The following is a 16,266-nucleotide window of genomic DNA, read 5'->3' as shown; positions in this document are numbered from 1 at the left end:
TTTAAAAAGTTCACCATACGACAAGATTTTATGCTTTTAGAAACACCAATTTGTTTCATGGCTTTGATGGGATGGTGCACCTTTTAAATTATAATTGCAATCCTGTTCTGAAAATATGGCGTCACATTCAATGACAAGAAATAATATAAATATATTTAAATGAATAATAATGTGTTAATAATAATTGCAGTATTAGCATTGGTTGCAATACTTGTCAGTAACCTTAACTATTATTTTTTGCTTTTTTTATATTTATAAACTGCTATAGCCAGTTAGATATTTTGTAGCTACTATTCATATTTTTGGCGACCCTTTATCAGGTGTCATGTGGGTTACATGAAATATGTATTAAGACAGGTGCTTACTTAAGTAACAGAAAAACAAGAATTTTTTTGTGTTGTTAATATTTGAAAAAAGTGATGTTTGATGTTTTCCCCATTTACTCTTTCATTGAAGCTGTTTTTACTGTTAATATAGTGTTTGCTTCAAAAATGTATGTCCTTTTTGTTTCAGTAATATGCAGTATAAATGAAAATACTGATACGTAGCAGGATTTTAAGAAGTTTTTTTCACTCAAAAATGTGTTTAGTAAAAGAAAATCTAAAGCATAAATATTTGTATAAAGCCTTGAAAAGATTGTGTTCTCTAATGTTGGATCACTTCATGCCAGTTGATGGGAGGAGCAGTGTATCCTCCCCATCCATACCCTCCCTACATGGTAAATTATGATTGTACTGCCTTAAGTTTTGTGCAATTACTTGCTAATTGTGTTGTGAAGTTATTTAGTCAAATGTACTGCAATGAAAAATTTAAAACCATTGAATGAGGGAAATGAATTTTTGCTATTTGTTCAGATTTTGATATTTGAAGTTGATATAAAAAAAAAATCTTTTGAGGATGCTTATGTTGTTTTCTTAAACATGAAGATATTGTATTAATGCTTTTGGACAACATTAAAATATACAAGCTATTGAAAGCATATCTCAACTATTTTTTATTATTTTTGTAACCCGTATAGAAATATTACATTATGATAACCATTGAGACGAGTTATAAAATATTTTAAATTATATATTACCAAAGAATCAAGAGAATTATTACAAAATTAAAACAAAGTAAGCTAGAATGATTAAATACTTTCTTGTAACGAACAGGTTTATTATCAAACAGCCATACAATTTAGCTAGATTCACCTCAATGGCAGACAGTTCACACAATAATATATTGCAACTTTACACAACTCAAGACAGATCATTTGTATACTAATGTTGATATCTGCAAACCATATTCTGAGACAGATACAGGGATTATCTAGTTCACAAGGTATCACATACAATACTGCATTCTAAATTTAAAACAAAATTTGCCTTTGTAAAGAGGCTGAATGCAGTTAAAAACAATAAGTCTAAAAAATGAAAAAAACAGTCCTCAATTGTTAGCATACCCTGAAAAACTCAATAGTAACTTGTTATACAAACATCTATCGTCCTAGCCTGACATTTTTACCCTGATATCGGGTTTTTGATTGTGTTTTATAAAAAATTCCGAGGGCACTATCATGTGAACAATAGGGTTTCATCTTTTTGTAAAATGTGAGAAAATGTATCAAATTAAAAATAACTTTTTCAAACAGCAAAACTTTTTTTGTGTAAATACCTAAATGACTAAATACATCATAGGCTTATGAATGTATTGTTATTATTTTTTTCTAATATACGAGTAAGTCACAGAAAAAAATATGTGATAAAAATGGCAGCACCACTTCCTAGCAGTTACTGAATGTGTTAGTTGGTGATGAAAGATTTGGCAAAATTTACATATGTACAATAGGAAGCGGAAATAACAAATATTTTCCTCCACCATTAGAATATATTTTGTAAAGTGAACTACCAAAATGTTTTTAAAATCATAGAGTGGCTTATGAAAACAACTGAGTAAAATCTCACAATATCATCTGTAGTTATATCTTTTGTGGTAAAAAAAAATTGATTCAAAAATATCTTAATGATTTACTGTAAACCCATGAAAATGTTTTGAATCCACTTTCTTTTCATCCTTGAATACACATTTCTCAATTCTGGATTTTGGACTACCTGTTTCTTGAAGCCATTTTTTCCTGGAAAAAAAATACAAATATAAAATACATATGCAAAAGAACAAGTCTGGCTATATTTTCAACATTTACATAAACTGCAATAACTGTGAGAGTTAGTTATCTACACTGTCAATTACATCACTGGACAATTATTTCTTTTTAACAATCTTTTCTTAAGTAACATTCACTAACATGGTCCAGTTGGTAGTTTGTGGTCAAATCTTGTAACACAGTTTTGACCCATACCTAATAGAGCAATATCTTTAACAAATTTCCAGACAAGAGAATTTACAGTGACAACTGACAAAACATGAATATCTTATGTTTAATTCAATTAGATATTCAATTAGTTATTTAAAATTTATTTAAAGATTACAAAATTCAACAGCAAAAAGGGGAGATAACAAGATTAAGAACTCAGGTAAGCTGATGCAGATGATCAGGGATGCTAAAATGGAGAAGGAAATTGTTGAGAGTTTATTTTATTTTTTTACAATTGTTGTTTTAGTCAACTGCCCCGCCTTCTAAAAACATTCCAATCAATAAACTAATTTTTTTTTAATACTTTAATATTGACTATTTATTATATTTTCACAAAGCACAGATACTAAGAGAGAGGAAAAGAAACATGAATAAAAAATTATAACAAGTTATAATGTAAATGCACTTTAATAAGAAAATAAAACCATCTTTTCTTTCATAAGAGAATAATAAAAGTCTATGGTTTCTACATTTTATGAATAGAATGGGTACAAAACTAAATAATAAAAATTACAAGTTTGTAAACATGTATTTCACTTAAAGAAAAATATAAATAAATGTAGATTACTCCATGTCAAATATGATTGTTAAATATCTTTATAACAACGGAACCACTGTGAAAATAAGAAAAAATAACTTGAAGTTTGTAGAGAACTTCCTAAATCAAACAAAGAAAATAGATGTAATACAAATTTTCAACCCGCATTGTATGCAATATTCCACAACCTAATACATATTTATGAAAAATGCTTCATAATCTTACAAATAATTTAATTTTTTTTTTGAGTCCTAAAAGTGTAATGGATTATTTTCCTCTAATCAAATGAAATGTTACACATTAAAATTACCTTGAAATTTACTTAACCAACTCATGAGATTATAGTTTAACTCTAATGTCTGATATCAAAGGATGAAAAACTTGGTTTATCCACTATTTTCTCATTGGAAAACACACACTTATCTATATGAGACTCAGGACTGCCAGTCTTTTCTAGCCAAATTTTCCTGTAAAAATAATTCATTCATAGTAGAATGGGCCTAAATGTGAATTTTTTTTCTAGAGTGCTCCACCCTACTGAAGGGCCCAGTTGTAGAGACCTATTCAGAAAACCTAAACTGAAGATGTAAGTCTTTACTTACATGATTTTTATTTTATCTTCTGGTCCTTCAATGCAACCAATCACTGTACCACCCTGTGTGTTCTGGACCCATCCTGTAAGTCCTAATTTCTTTGCTTCACTCTGCGTGTGCTGTGGTGATATAGAAGTTACTTATAAAAGACTACAGAAAAATGAGCCTCCAGCTAATTTACTTTTTATGAGCAGAATTATTTTCATGATGCACACTATTTTTCCTTAACTATTTTAAAATTCCTATGCCACAGAAAAACTCATCCTTTTCCAGTTCATTTAAAACCTAGACATCATATATATATAAACTAATCACAAATTAATACTAGACATAAAAATTTAAAGTGATGTTTTATGTAGGCTTATTTAAGAAAGAAAATGTGCTTAATCTGAAACAAGAAAATAGTCAGCAACTTTTTAAAAATTTGTTTGAAAAATGTATAATTAAAATTATTTTAAATAATTTCTTTTAATCATAGAAAAATGAATGCTTTAAAACCAAAATAATGAATTAGCCTAGCATTAGAACAAATGCTTTTTTCGGGTAAATTATCTTAAGCAAATATTTAGACATGGCTACAGAATAATGATCTACAGAGATAAAAAAAAATCCAAAATAAATATAAAATAAACTATGCAAAAAACAAACCCTTACAATTTTAACAAAGTGACCCAAATATACAAATAAAAAAACTTACTATCTATTAAACATACCTTTCTAAAAAACACTCCTGAAAAAAATATATGAAATCATTAGGTCAATAAACAAAAAAATGTTTTGACAAACTGGTTTGTCAAAACAACATTTGTATTAGTCCTCAATGAAAGCATAAAATTGGCAATGTAATACAAAAAGTAAGAAAAGAAATTTGAGTTCCTCATTCAATGAGTCATGATCACTCACCAATGAATACTTTTTAACTTCAAGCTGCATTTTAATAACTAAACAATAAACATTACAGGAAAATGTAAAAAAAAAAAAAAAACAAAAAAACAAAGCAGATAGAATCTATATCAGATGATCAGCAATGGACTGCCAGTGATTGTTAGTGTAATCTTTAAATATTTTAGTTTCTTTTAACTTTTAAAAAGTGTCAAATACTGGAAAACATAAACTGAATACACTCACATCAATCATATATAATTTTTACAAATTTTCCAAGCAGTTTTGGTTGTAAATTTTATGAAAACATTTTATCAAAATTTATTATCATTTTAAGATAGCAGTTCCAAAACTCCAAACAAAAGGACTATTTTAAGTTTGAAAAAAAAAAAGATTAATTTAGTAAATTGGGAGAAAAGTTACATTTAATACGTTTTAGTAAATTACCATAGCTTTTTTGGTCTATACTGTTATTAAGTTTATGGTTAAATTAAGTATATTAAGCTTATTACTAGGCAGACCTCAGATGCCAATATAGAAATAGGGGAGCTCAAACATTCAATACTAGATTTTTCTAGATCTAGCAACTAGGTAGCTAGTAGTACTGGCTAGCTATAATATTCGTTATTACATTGTTTACTGATAGTGGAGGTCACCAAGTTGACGAGGATACTTCCATCATATTGGTGACATGGATAAAATTCTTTTTTTTTAAAAAATATATTGACTTCGTAGCTGAAGTAAAAATAATAAAAAATAAAAACTTAAGCCCAAAAAAATTTCAGAAATATAATATTTTTAGAATCAATGTTATAAAAGTTGCAAATCCAGAGAACTACATAATAATTTTTTGAGTTTAAGGTTACATTTCCATTTATTTTCATAAATCCTAAGCTATAACCTGATGTGTCACTTTCGTAACGACATAAGACAAACATTGATTGGCTCAACAGGAGCTCCGTGATCAATTTCTGACAGCCCCACATCATAATTTTTGTTTGCAGATAATATTAAAGTTTTAAAGTAACAATGCAAATTTAAACCATATGACCTAATTCTCCCTTTTTTTCGCGTACAATTTGTACAATAAATGTATGCTAGCCTATCCAATAGCAGGATGCCATTGTTTATGTCGCCATTACACGTGAAAACCAAATTTTTTTCACCTTTTTAATTTTTTTTATTTAGTTACCAAAAATATTAAGAACATCAAATACATCCAATCTTTAGTAAAGTCCAAAAAAACAAAACAAAAAAGACAGGTTTTTATAAGCTGTGCATGACACTGTGCATGTTTTTAAAAATATTTAATGGGCCTCTCAAATACCTTTGAGACTTTTCTCGCCCGGGTCCGTTCGGAACCAATTCTAGATCTAAATCTATTTTTTTAATCTAATCAATTAAAATTAAATCAATCATCAATCACCAATCAACAGACATCATCATCAGCCCGGACATCAGCACATCTGATGATCTAGATTTCTAGTTCTAGAATTCTAGACCTAGACTAGATCTGTGAAACAAAATCATGCGATTTTGTGTTTTAAAAACATATTATAATGCAACGATTTAGAATGTTGTAGATAAAATTTGATGCAAACAACTATTTATTTATTCTAGATCTATTACCTTGAACTTTTCCAAACACCTCAAAACTCACACTTTTTAGAGGGGTCGCCATGATAAACAACTTTCTACCGGTCGCGTAATGTTAAAATCATGTTTATTGAACGGTTAATATGCTGAATCGAAATATATTATAGAAATTGTATTAAATAAAAGTATAATTTGAAATATATTTCATAAGAAATAAAAATTTGTTTCTTATTTTTAAAATATATTTTCATAGTAATAGTATAGAATTAGATTAGTATCTAATATAATATTTTAATTTTATACACAAGCTAATTCGTTAAATATCAACAGTAAAAAATTAAGTATTTTAAAAACATTATTTTTAAATTCCATTCCTTTCTATTATAACTTTTAATAGTAATAGTAATTTAATTTTTGTTCATTAACGTTATTAAATGATTTAAAATCACACAAAATATATTAATTTAATTATTTTTCTAAATAGCCAGTAAAGTACTATTTTTTTCGAGAAGCATTGATTAGAGGTTAATGCGGAAGTAACTCGCGTCCCTAGCAACACAAAGACCACCTGCAGCCCTTATCAAATATTAGCCATAAATTCAGTTTGTTAAATAAATAAACAATTTAAAAAATTATAGCTTTGTTCTTTAAATACTGTTCTAGTCTAAATAAAAAAAAATGACTGTCAATTTAGAAGAGTATTTTAGGACCACGTTTGAAGACAAACTACTTGTGTAAGTACTAAGTACTACTAATAACTAATAATTAGTACTATCTATTACTAATTATTATTAATTATTATTATTACTGATTAGTACTAAGTTACTACTACTATAATACTATTTATAACTATTTACTATGGGCAATCTGAATTATTATTACTGATTAGTACTAAGTTACTACTACTATAATACTTTTTATAACTATTTACTATAGGCAATCTGAGTAAAGGCCATAGCCTATTCCTAAGTATTACTAAGTAAATTAAAATTTGCCAATTTACTAATTTAGGCCTTAGGCTATTTTACTATTTTAGCTGATTAATATATTTTATTAATTAACTAGCATACTAAATAATAGTTTACTAACTAAGGCTTAGTATTAAAAGAATGATATTAATGATAATAGTCTCTAATTAGTAATTACTAATTACAGATACTGTGCGCGTTGGCTGATTTAATTATTACTACCCAGCTAACACAGTATGTAATACCAGGGTCGGCCCAACCTTGGCCCAATGTTGTAATCATGGCCAAACATTGGACAAGCTTACGCCAGGGTACAGCCAAGATTTGTACATGCTTGCATCCCTTGATACCTTGATATTTAACCGTTTTTACCTTGGCTGCCAAGATTACACTGATTTATGGATTCACTGCAGAAATTTTAGTTAAATATGCTTGTTAAACTTAATATATGTTAACTAAAATTAATTTATCTTTTAATATCATGCTCTAATGTAAACATAGCATGATTAACAGACTACGTTGCATGTGTTAAACATTTTGTTAATCTTTTTAAAATTGTGTGCGCTACTGCCACCGGCCCCCTGTCGCCCATTGTCCCTTTGTTCACATTCCTTCCTATTGTTCGCAAGCCAGCATCCCGGTCCTGCGCCATTTTTCTTAACAAAAGACTTTGTATCCAGTCACAGTAAAACAGGTAGGCCCACTGTAGCCATTTTAGTTCAACAGTGAGAAGTAGTATAACTGTATTTATGCAGAATCTGGAAAACTCGTATTTTTTTGTTGGAAACTTTAACTTTATGGGCCTAAGTCATCAAATAAAAGTTATAAAAGGTAGTTTATTTGAGGTAATAAAATGAGCCTAGATCTAGATCTAGTCTAGATCTATATAATATTAATAATACTAGAGTCTATATTCTGTTTATTTTGGCATTAGGCTAAAATTACATTTTACAATAATCTCCTTTATGATAGATCTAGATAGATCTAGATTCTAATAATACTAAATAACTAAAAATCGTAATCAGAGGGCGGTTAATTTTGACAGCACTTTTTTTTTGTATTGAAAAGTATGCAAGTACGTTTGGGGTTATATTGATTATTGATAGATCGATGTATTTATTGGTTTTCAACTTTAGGTATAATTATCACGCACAGGGAAAGGGGGGGGGGGGGCTTAAATGTTTATAAATTAATAAATAATCATTCACTTTAACTTTTTTAAAAACTTAATTTTATTGTTCTAGGCCTATTTGTGTAAGGATTTGAAACTGTCTTTATTAATTAATTCAGAGAGAGAGAGAGAGAGGAACAGTAGACACAATTATAGAACAAATTTCTACATGTTAAACAGTGTATTTTGATAGGTATTAATTTTGAAAAAAAAATAGTCAACTAGAATTCTAAATTGATTCAAGATTGTCATTCAAATTTCTATTACTGTTACAGGTCCCTATGGGAGAATAAGATGTCATCATCATCACTCCTTTGTGGCCCCTGGGGAGCAAAGGGCTGCAACCACACATCTCCAGCGGACTTGGTTTTGGGCTGCTCCTCTAATCTGTGCCCATGAGAGCCCAGCTGTTTTCGCCTCCTCCTCAACCGTTCTCTTCCATGTTTTCCTTGGCCGGCCCACCCTCCTTTTTCCCTGGGGATTCCAGTCTAATGCATGTTTTGATGAATAAGATGTAAGTTGTGTAAATAGTAGTGTGGAGACCTCAGAGCAACACTTAATTTCATGACCAACAGCGATAAGATGGTACTATTAGTAAGCCATACTTAATGATCAACACTACTCATATTATCATATAGAGGACAGAGTAGGCAAATGGTTGAGGACACTATTGCTAAACATAAAGCCAAGTTAGTAGTACATTCATCAGTTCACCTAAGTCTGATATATACCCAATTTAAGACTATGAAATAAAAAAGGTGGCTAGATATAGTGTTGACTACACAATCCTTTATATACAGAGATCAAATAAACAGAGATACTTAAAAATTAGTATCTAATCTGGCTATCATTTATTGTATCACTCACTCATTTTATTATTATATTTAATAACTAAGAATGCCATTTATTTTCAGGCCTCCAGGTGTTGTGTATATCAATCAGCCCACTGGAGATATATCAATCTTTAATAAATTATAAGGTCCCACTGCTTGATACTTCACCAAATACTGGCTACACCAGAAAATGACTAAATGTTCTTAACACTTAACAACTGTAAGTTTACATTGTTTCAAAGTGAATAATAATTTTCATTTAGTAATTTTTGCTTGCATGTATTGATCAGCATGTGTAGTTAATGCCTTTACTGATATTAGTAAAATAATTTCAGACCACAAGCATTACTTCTGGGTCACTCTGAAGGGTCTAATCGTTCAATTACTGAATTGATAAAGTTGATGAAATTGCTCAAAAATTTTCTGGCACCTTCTTAGCTCAGAGACATAGGGTAAGGGGTTTATAATATTTATATACATACTATTATTTTTTTTATTACCAGGTCTTTTTTTTCACTTTTGTTTATATATATATATATATATATATATATATATATATATATATATATATATATATATATATATATATATATATATATATATATATGCAGTATAAGTGTTACCTGGGTAGCATGAACACCCCAGACCACCAGTCTTTATACCTATATAATATATCGTTACAAGGTAGCAAACATGATGTTAGGGGCTTCTTGTTGTATGTTCAGTGCAGTGCAAAATAAAATAAACATAATAAATTTAGTGCAAAATGAGCAGTGTATGGTTGTAATTATTTCATAAATGACTTTTAGTGTGTAACTTTTCTTTTTTAGAATGTGGATGGATTATGACATACCTTGCACAAATCAACAACCAGGCTTTTATTGGATTTGAATCCCAAAGGAAAGAGAAAGTTTGTTATCCAAAACAAACATGGAAAATATCAGAAACGAACAAAACACAAGCAGGCAGAGTCTTATGGACACAACTTTGGGGAATCTCCTAAAACCAAGTATAAAAATAGAGAGGTGTGGTTGTGTCTCTCAGCTCCACAAGGGTCCACAAGAATGAGGACAACGGTGATTTTCGTAATAATTTTAGATCAGATTTAAAAAAAAAAATTTGATCAGATGGATCAGGTTAACAGTTTAATACATATTGCATTTAAGTGCTTAACGAAAAGAAAAGATGCTCTTACCAAAATAGTCTAAGAAAAATGCTGATTTTAAATTAATAAATTGTTTCCTTTTGTAATAATATAATAATTTAAGTTGGCATTGTATGTATGTTTAGTGTAGATTTAATGCCCTAAATGAAATATACAATTGACATTTTTTTCTTTAAAGAATTAGTTGCAAATTTCTTTCATTATTTAGTTTCACTGTACAATCTGAAAAAAGCTTGCAACATTTGTATTGACAATACTTCTGCTGGTGATATTTATTTCTAATTAATGAAGTAAATTAATATATATTCAGTTTACTATAATTAAATACCTCATACTCGAGACAAAAAAACATTTATTAAATATCGCAGTGATATTCCTGTTCTACACAATGCGTATAAACCCTCGAACCATCTGTCTTTTGAAAGATTGTACATTTTGTATACACAATGGCATTCATTTCAACACTATTTAACCACAATTATAATCTAGAGATCCTGAACATATTTTCGTTCTGTTATTTATGGACAAGGCAGACTGGTCCAGCATTAAAATGTAAACCTTAATTAGAATACTTAAACGAGCTATGCAATTAAATGTTGTTAGACAAATATTTTATACTTTTATTTTTAATGTTATGTTTACGTATCATAGTACAAGACAGCTTCTGTATTCTTGTACAGTAAACTAAGTTTTTACATTAGTTTAATTTAAACTGTAGGCCTGCTTAACATCTGTTACATTATATGAAAATGTTTTGTATATTTGTTTTAATTTGTTTGTATAAAAGTCAAAATGAAAGTTACTACACTATAATTTACTTATTCTTTTTCAATCAATACTTTATAGTATAGTTATAATTTTCTTACAATTGAATGGATGGTATAATACAGATTTTAATAGATGAGCAGTTCTTGTGTATGTATTGCTGCTTTACTACATTTTGATTAAAATTTCTTTCACATTTTGAAATTACCTTTGTAAATATTATGACTGATATGAGAATGGATCTTTTTGTATGCTAAAAATAAAAATTTGAGCCAAGATGTAGCCAGGATATAATACAGGCTGAGCCAAGGTATAGCCGAGATATAGCCATTATTGGGCCAAGATGTAGCCAGGATATAATACAGGATGAGCCAAGGTATAGCCAATATTGGGCCAAGATATAGCCATTATTGAGCCAAGATGTAGCCAATATTGGGCCAAGATGTAACCATGATATAGACAATATTGGGCCAAGATATAGCCAATATTGAGCCAAGATGTAGCCAATATTGGGCCAATATGTAGCCGGGATATAGCCAATGTTGGGCCAATATGTAGCCGGGATATAGCCAATATTTGGCCAAGATCTAGCCAATGTTGGGCCAATATGTAGCCGGGATATAGCCAATATTGTGCCAACATTGCGCCAACATCATGCCGAGTTTCACTACCAATGTTTCGCCAAGGTTAAGCCAATGTTGCACCAAGATGTAGCCAATATTGGTAACCAATGTTTAGCCAATATTGGGCCAATATATGTGTGCTGACTGGGTAATAATTGATAGCTTTACTTTACACATCATAGGCATAACGAAGTCTATGGGGTCGTCCATAAATGACGTCACACTCGTAGGGGGGAGGGGGGTCCGTAATTTTGTGATGGTGTGTGATGAGGGGGGGGGGGGGGTCTGATGGTGGGATGTCACACTTTTGCATTATAAAACAGCAATGTTAGAAAATGAATTTTAGCCATTATTTCATGTTTTAGTAAACTGTTTTAATAAATTGTAATAGGAATTGATTAAAATACTCTATGTTGAGAGAGTTCAGACAAGATTTTGGAAAAATATTGATGTTTTAAGAAAAATTCAACTGCAATTTTGAGGGGGATTGTCGACTGAGGTTCGACATCATTTTAGGGAGGGGGCCTGGCTTTTTGTGACGATGTGTGGCGGAGGGGAGGGTGAGGTAAAAATCGTCAAAATAGCTTGAAGTCATTTATGGATGACCCCTATTTTAATTTATTAATAAATATTATTAATTGTAGGCCTATATCTCTACCATTATAAGTAGGCTTATATTAGACATTACTTTATTTTATAGTAAATACTAGTAATTAGTTTTGATTATTTTTTAATTATGTAGTTGAATCTGACCCTCACCAAGAAATAACTCTTAAAATGATTGGAGTCATTTATTAAAACTAAGTGCCTTTCACAAAAAGTGTTTCACATTAATTCTTTTACCAACCTCCCCCCACCCCTCGGATGTTAACACTCTAAATCCATAAGAATGTAAGCAATTACTTGATTGTTACCTGCATTTCTGTATTAACGAACTATATCTGTCTAAAAAAGAAAAATGCCAGAGCGAGAGGATGACCACCTCACTCCTGCCACACGGTTACTTGAGAAAAGAAGAGAAATGGCTGAGGTAGAGCAAGCACTTGCAGCTCAGAAAGAGGTAAATAATAATGTTGTATTGTGTATAGTATTGTGTATGAGCTTGGCTTTTGGTAAAACCATGACATATATTCCAGTGTGCTAGTGAGGGGAGATAATACTTTTAGTGCATGAAATTATGAACTAAAATTCAGTATTGCAGACCACAGCTAAATGCATTTATGATGGAATTGATTTAAAATTAATGTTAAGATTAAGGGAAGGTTGGGAACCATGAAATTATAAATAGATTAGAAGTACTAAAAAAACATTAGCAATAATGCTGAGATTTGTTTGATATTGTTTAAAAACTTGTTTTTGCCAGTTAGCTTAAAAGCAAATTATCCTTTCAAGATCGAAAACTTTGTACTGGTATTAATAATTTGTATTTGAAGATATTACAACAGTAAGAGAAGCTGAATGGTTTTACAAGATGGCTCCATAGTCTAATAATTTTTCTTTGGAACCACAAAGTCTGGGCAGTAAGATGAGAAGAGCCAGATGTTTTTATGTTAACACAGAAAGATCTTTATATTAATTACAGGAGTTTCAAATGAAAATGGAAAGTTTACAACAAAGGCGAGAAGAGTTGGAAAGGAAAGAGTTTCAATTGAAAGAGTCTTTACTGAAGTTTGACAAATTTCTAAAGGTATTATATATGATTTAATAATTTTTTGTTGTAATACCCTGGACGTAAAAAGTACTATGACTACCCAGATCCAAATAATCAAAAAGTTAAAGATAAGTGATTGAAAATTTTATTGAACAATTTTTTTCCCCTCCATTTCTTATTTTTTTAGGAAAATGATTCTAAAAGAGCAAGAGCTGTTAAAAAAGCTAATGATGAAAGGGAATTGAAGAAGCAAAAAGACAAAGAAATTGATAGGTTTTGTTTATATTTTACACATATTTTTAGTTTACTACCTTTTTTAAATAATTTACTTATTTTTATAGAACAGCCTATTCTTATTTTTTAAAAATTAGAAAAACATACAAGTAAGTTTTTGAGTGTCATAATTTATCAAGTTTTTTAAACAAAAAGCCAGAGTTAAATACCTATGGCTATTTGCCTATTACAAAATTATATTACAAAAAGATGCAATGCATTTTTGTCCCAATTTGACAAAAAAATTATGTTATTTAATAAGATTACAAAACACAAGATTTTTGAATACATCACTTTTATACAATAATTTTCTCACACTATGTTTAGCTGTTGAATATTTCAGTTTGATGAATTTTTAAAATTTACAGAGTGAAAGAAGAGACAGATGCTCAGCAGAGGGAAAAAGAAATGTTACAAAAGAAGTTGGATAAGTACACAATATTTCATACCTACATGGACAAAGTTTTGGAGGCAGGGGAAGATTTCCATGAGATTCGTGACATCATCACTCGATGGGACACTTTAACAGCAACCCATATGGTTAGATGTTATCATTTTCTATTTTTTATGCTACAAAATGGTGTTGTCAACATTTGAAGTCACACTCCTGAAGTGGTGTGTAGCTAGAGAATTCTTAAGATATATAATCAAATGGGGGGGGGGGGGGGTGTAAATGTTAAGAAAGTGTTGTGTTACACTTTTTCATTTAAAAATCTACTTTTCAAACTGGACTTGTGCAGTTTTCACATTTTTTAGATAATTTTAAATTGTAATAAAAATTGACTGATCTATCTAATCAGATGGTTTTTTTTTTGTAAAGAAATTACTGTTTCAAAAAATATATTTTTCACTTGCATTTAATTAAACTTTAAAGAAGAAACACATGTAGAAATCATGTACTAGGATAAATATGTGTCTAGCTATAGAAAAAGTAGTCTTATAGGTCATAAAATGCTGAAAATTATATCTCAATGTTTCAAAAGCTTTATGTATTGCTTTGATTTTAGATAAGTTGTTAAAAATATTTATTTAAATTTGATATCAGAAAAAAATAGCAATTATAATAAATTAGAATGTGATTCCCAAGACACATTTTAAAATTTTTCTCTCAGGACTTGCTTGAGAGGGACCAGAAGAATCACGACAGAATAGAGAAACAGAAGCAGAATCTAATGAAGTACATGGAAGAGAAAGAAAACCAAGTTCTTAATTACAACAATCAGCTGTCTACATTGCAAACCAGACTGGACGCCGCCCAGAGTGATGCAGTCAAGTGGGAGAGCAAGTGGACACATATAAAAAATACAGCAGCAACAAAAACTCTTCTGCTTGGGAGAATTAAGATGTAAGTCATTTCAATGGATGTCGTGTGATATGCCAAAATCATGGGGTGCCTCCCACAGATGAACTGGTTAGTACTGTTGCACAATCTTAAGTGCCTCTGTAGGCCAGTGTGGGAGCATGTAGCCATATTTGCTTTTATACCCTACTCTTCTTGTCTTTAGACAGCAGGCACATTTTCAGTGGATTTGAGGCATATAATAGAATATATTTATTATATAGTGTCGTCCTAAAATGTTTTCTAATTCACCTACAGGGCGACACATAACTTATATCAACTGGTTCGCAGTCATCAAAATCAGCTGGATGATGTTGAGGACACAACAGAGCAACTAACACAGGTGGGCCTGAGGCTGGGCATGCCATCAGTTTCTTTATTCCTGTTGTAATTGAAATTGTTAAAAACATGAATTCAGGGCATGCCATCCAACAGTTTAATATTGTTAACTTTAAATCTTGCTTTTTAAAAACTTAAATTCAGGGCATGCCATCAAACAGTTGTATATTTCCTGTTTATTTAAGTCTTTCTTGTTAAAAAACATGAATGAATAATTGTTTTCTATTTCAGATTCAACTTTTTGTGCAAGACTTGAATCAAATCACCTCTGAAATAAAAAAGATGGAACATTCAGGGACATCCTATGTTGCATCTTCCTCTACTTAATGTCATAAATATTTATACCAAATTGTTGATGTATGCATGTTTATGTGGTTAAAAGTGGTATCTTTAATTTGTGAATTAACTTTTTCTTGTAAGAATTAAATAGGCATAGAATTATAAGCTATATTTGTTAATCTCATTTGATCTACCTTTAAATTTTTTCCTATATTATATGAATTATATGACAATAAATTGTTACATCTGTCAAAATAGTTCATATCTATATAAAATGATTTTTCCTATCCTGTTTCCTGCTAGATTCTGTAAGTATTGTAATTTACTTAGTTTAATGGAAAGTTTTACAAGATTTTAGAGTGTTCTAGAAGTTTTCTAGCTTAAAGTGCTGCTACCAGAATGTTCTCTGCAGTGGCTTATTTACCCCATCATCCTCCCCTCTTATGCCACTAGCTAATGTTAATTAAGGAATCAAATCTAGTACATGTTGGCAGAAGAAGAATAAATATGTGTGTATTCATTGTTTAGATGTTATTTACAAACATTTGATGGAATTATGTTGTTGAAACATATTTTGTTGTTCTAATTCATAATGTAAATAATGCAACTTGTAAAGTTTATTTCATTTGTATATATATATATATATATATATATATATATATATATATATATATATATATATATATATGCATTAGCTAAAGTAATGATTGAAAGTTTGCCTCATGTATAACTCATGTAAAAATTAGCTGTTGCTGTTTGCGTATATCTGAGTAAGCTATGAATGTTTTCAAGCTTGTGCAATGTCTAGACAGTAGGACAAAACGAACGTGTACAAAAATCTCCTGTTTTATATCTACTGGCCTACACTGCTGACAATAAATATTGAAAAATCAAT

At 29.9% G+C, this 16,266-nt stretch overlaps 2 protein-coding genes and 1 long non-coding RNA gene across 6 annotated transcripts; 2 read left to right on the top strand and 1 right to left on the bottom strand.

Moving 5' to 3' along the window:
* Positions 1-977: 977 nt before the first annotated feature.
* Positions 978-6,112, bottom strand: LOC131944449 (acylphosphatase-2). Of its 2 annotated transcripts, XM_059305064.1 has the most exons (5): positions 5,999-6,112; positions 4,201-4,217; positions 3,497-3,606; positions 3,205-3,361; positions 2,016-2,116 (listed from the first exon to the last, which is right to left on the bottom strand). In XM_059305064.1, the coding sequence occupies exons 1-4, from the start codon at positions 6,048-6,050 to the stop codon at positions 3,247-3,249; spliced, it is 294 nt and encodes a 97-aa protein (XP_059161047.1). In that variant the 5' UTR covers positions 6,051-6,112; the 3' UTR covers positions 2,016-2,116; positions 3,205-3,246. The 2 variants fall into 2 exon arrangements, with proteins under 2 accessions (XP_059161046.1, XP_059161047.1); XM_059305063.1 differs by lacking the exon at positions 3,205-3,361 and having other exon boundaries at positions 978-2,116.
* Positions 6,113-6,506: 394 nt separating this feature from the next.
* LOC131944469 (coiled-coil domain-containing protein 42 homolog) lies at positions 6,507-16,021 on the top strand. The gene is made up of 8 exons (XM_059305101.1): positions 6,507-6,699; positions 12,445-12,550; positions 13,073-13,177; positions 13,329-13,414; positions 13,783-13,954; positions 14,527-14,759; positions 15,012-15,096; positions 15,324-16,021. Exons 1-8 carry the CDS (start codon positions 6,644-6,646, stop codon positions 15,417-15,419), a joined length of 939 nt encoding a protein of 312 aa, XP_059161084.1. The 5' UTR covers positions 6,507-6,643; the 3' UTR covers positions 15,420-16,021.
* LOC131944470 (uncharacterized) lies at positions 7,162-11,062 on the top strand. Of its 3 annotated transcripts, none has more exons than XR_009387026.1 (5): positions 7,162-7,627; positions 8,380-8,618; positions 9,019-9,157; positions 9,273-9,389; positions 9,768-11,062. It is a non-coding gene; the product is annotated as an uncharacterized LOC131944470 (long non-coding RNA). The 3 variants fall into 3 exon arrangements; XR_009387028.1 differs by having other exon boundaries at positions 8,380-8,793; XR_009387027.1 differs by having other exon boundaries at positions 7,162-7,778.
* Positions 16,022-16,266: the final 245 nt, after the last annotated feature.

The sequence above is a fragment of the Physella acuta genome, unplaced genomic scaffold (assembly GCF_028476545.2).
Source record: "Physella acuta isolate Inbredline_101_S28 unplaced genomic scaffold, ASM2847654v3 ptg000494l, whole genome shotgun sequence".
In the NCBI taxonomy this organism is placed as follows: Eukaryota; Metazoa; Mollusca; class Gastropoda; family Physidae; genus Physella; species Physella acuta.
The sequence above is the reverse complement of the archived record's forward strand: the minus strand, read 5'-3'. Positions and strand labels throughout refer to the sequence as shown.

Bases quoted from the DNA above. Each gene is read 5' to 3' on its own strand.
- LOC131944469 (XM_059305101.1), top strand. From the start codon at position 6,644: ATGACTGTCAATTTAGAAGAGTATTTTAGGACCACGTTTGAAGACAAA. The intron at 13,415-13,782 runs GTTTTGTTTATA...TAAAATTTACAG, and splicing joins AAAGACAAAGAAATTGATAG to AGTGAAAGAAGAGACAGATG. The intron at 15,097-15,323 runs GTGGGCCTGAGG...TTTCTATTTCAG, and splicing joins CAACAGAGCAACTAACACAG to ATTCAACTTTTTGTGCAAGA.
- LOC131944449 (XM_059305063.1), bottom strand. From the start codon at position 6,050: ATGGCGACCCCTCTAAAAAGTGTGAGTTTTGAGGTGTTTGGAAAAGTT. The intron at 2,117-3,496 runs GTAAGTAAAGAC...TTTTTTTTCCAG, and splicing joins GAAGATAAAATAAAAATCAT to GAAAAAATGGCTTCAAGAAA.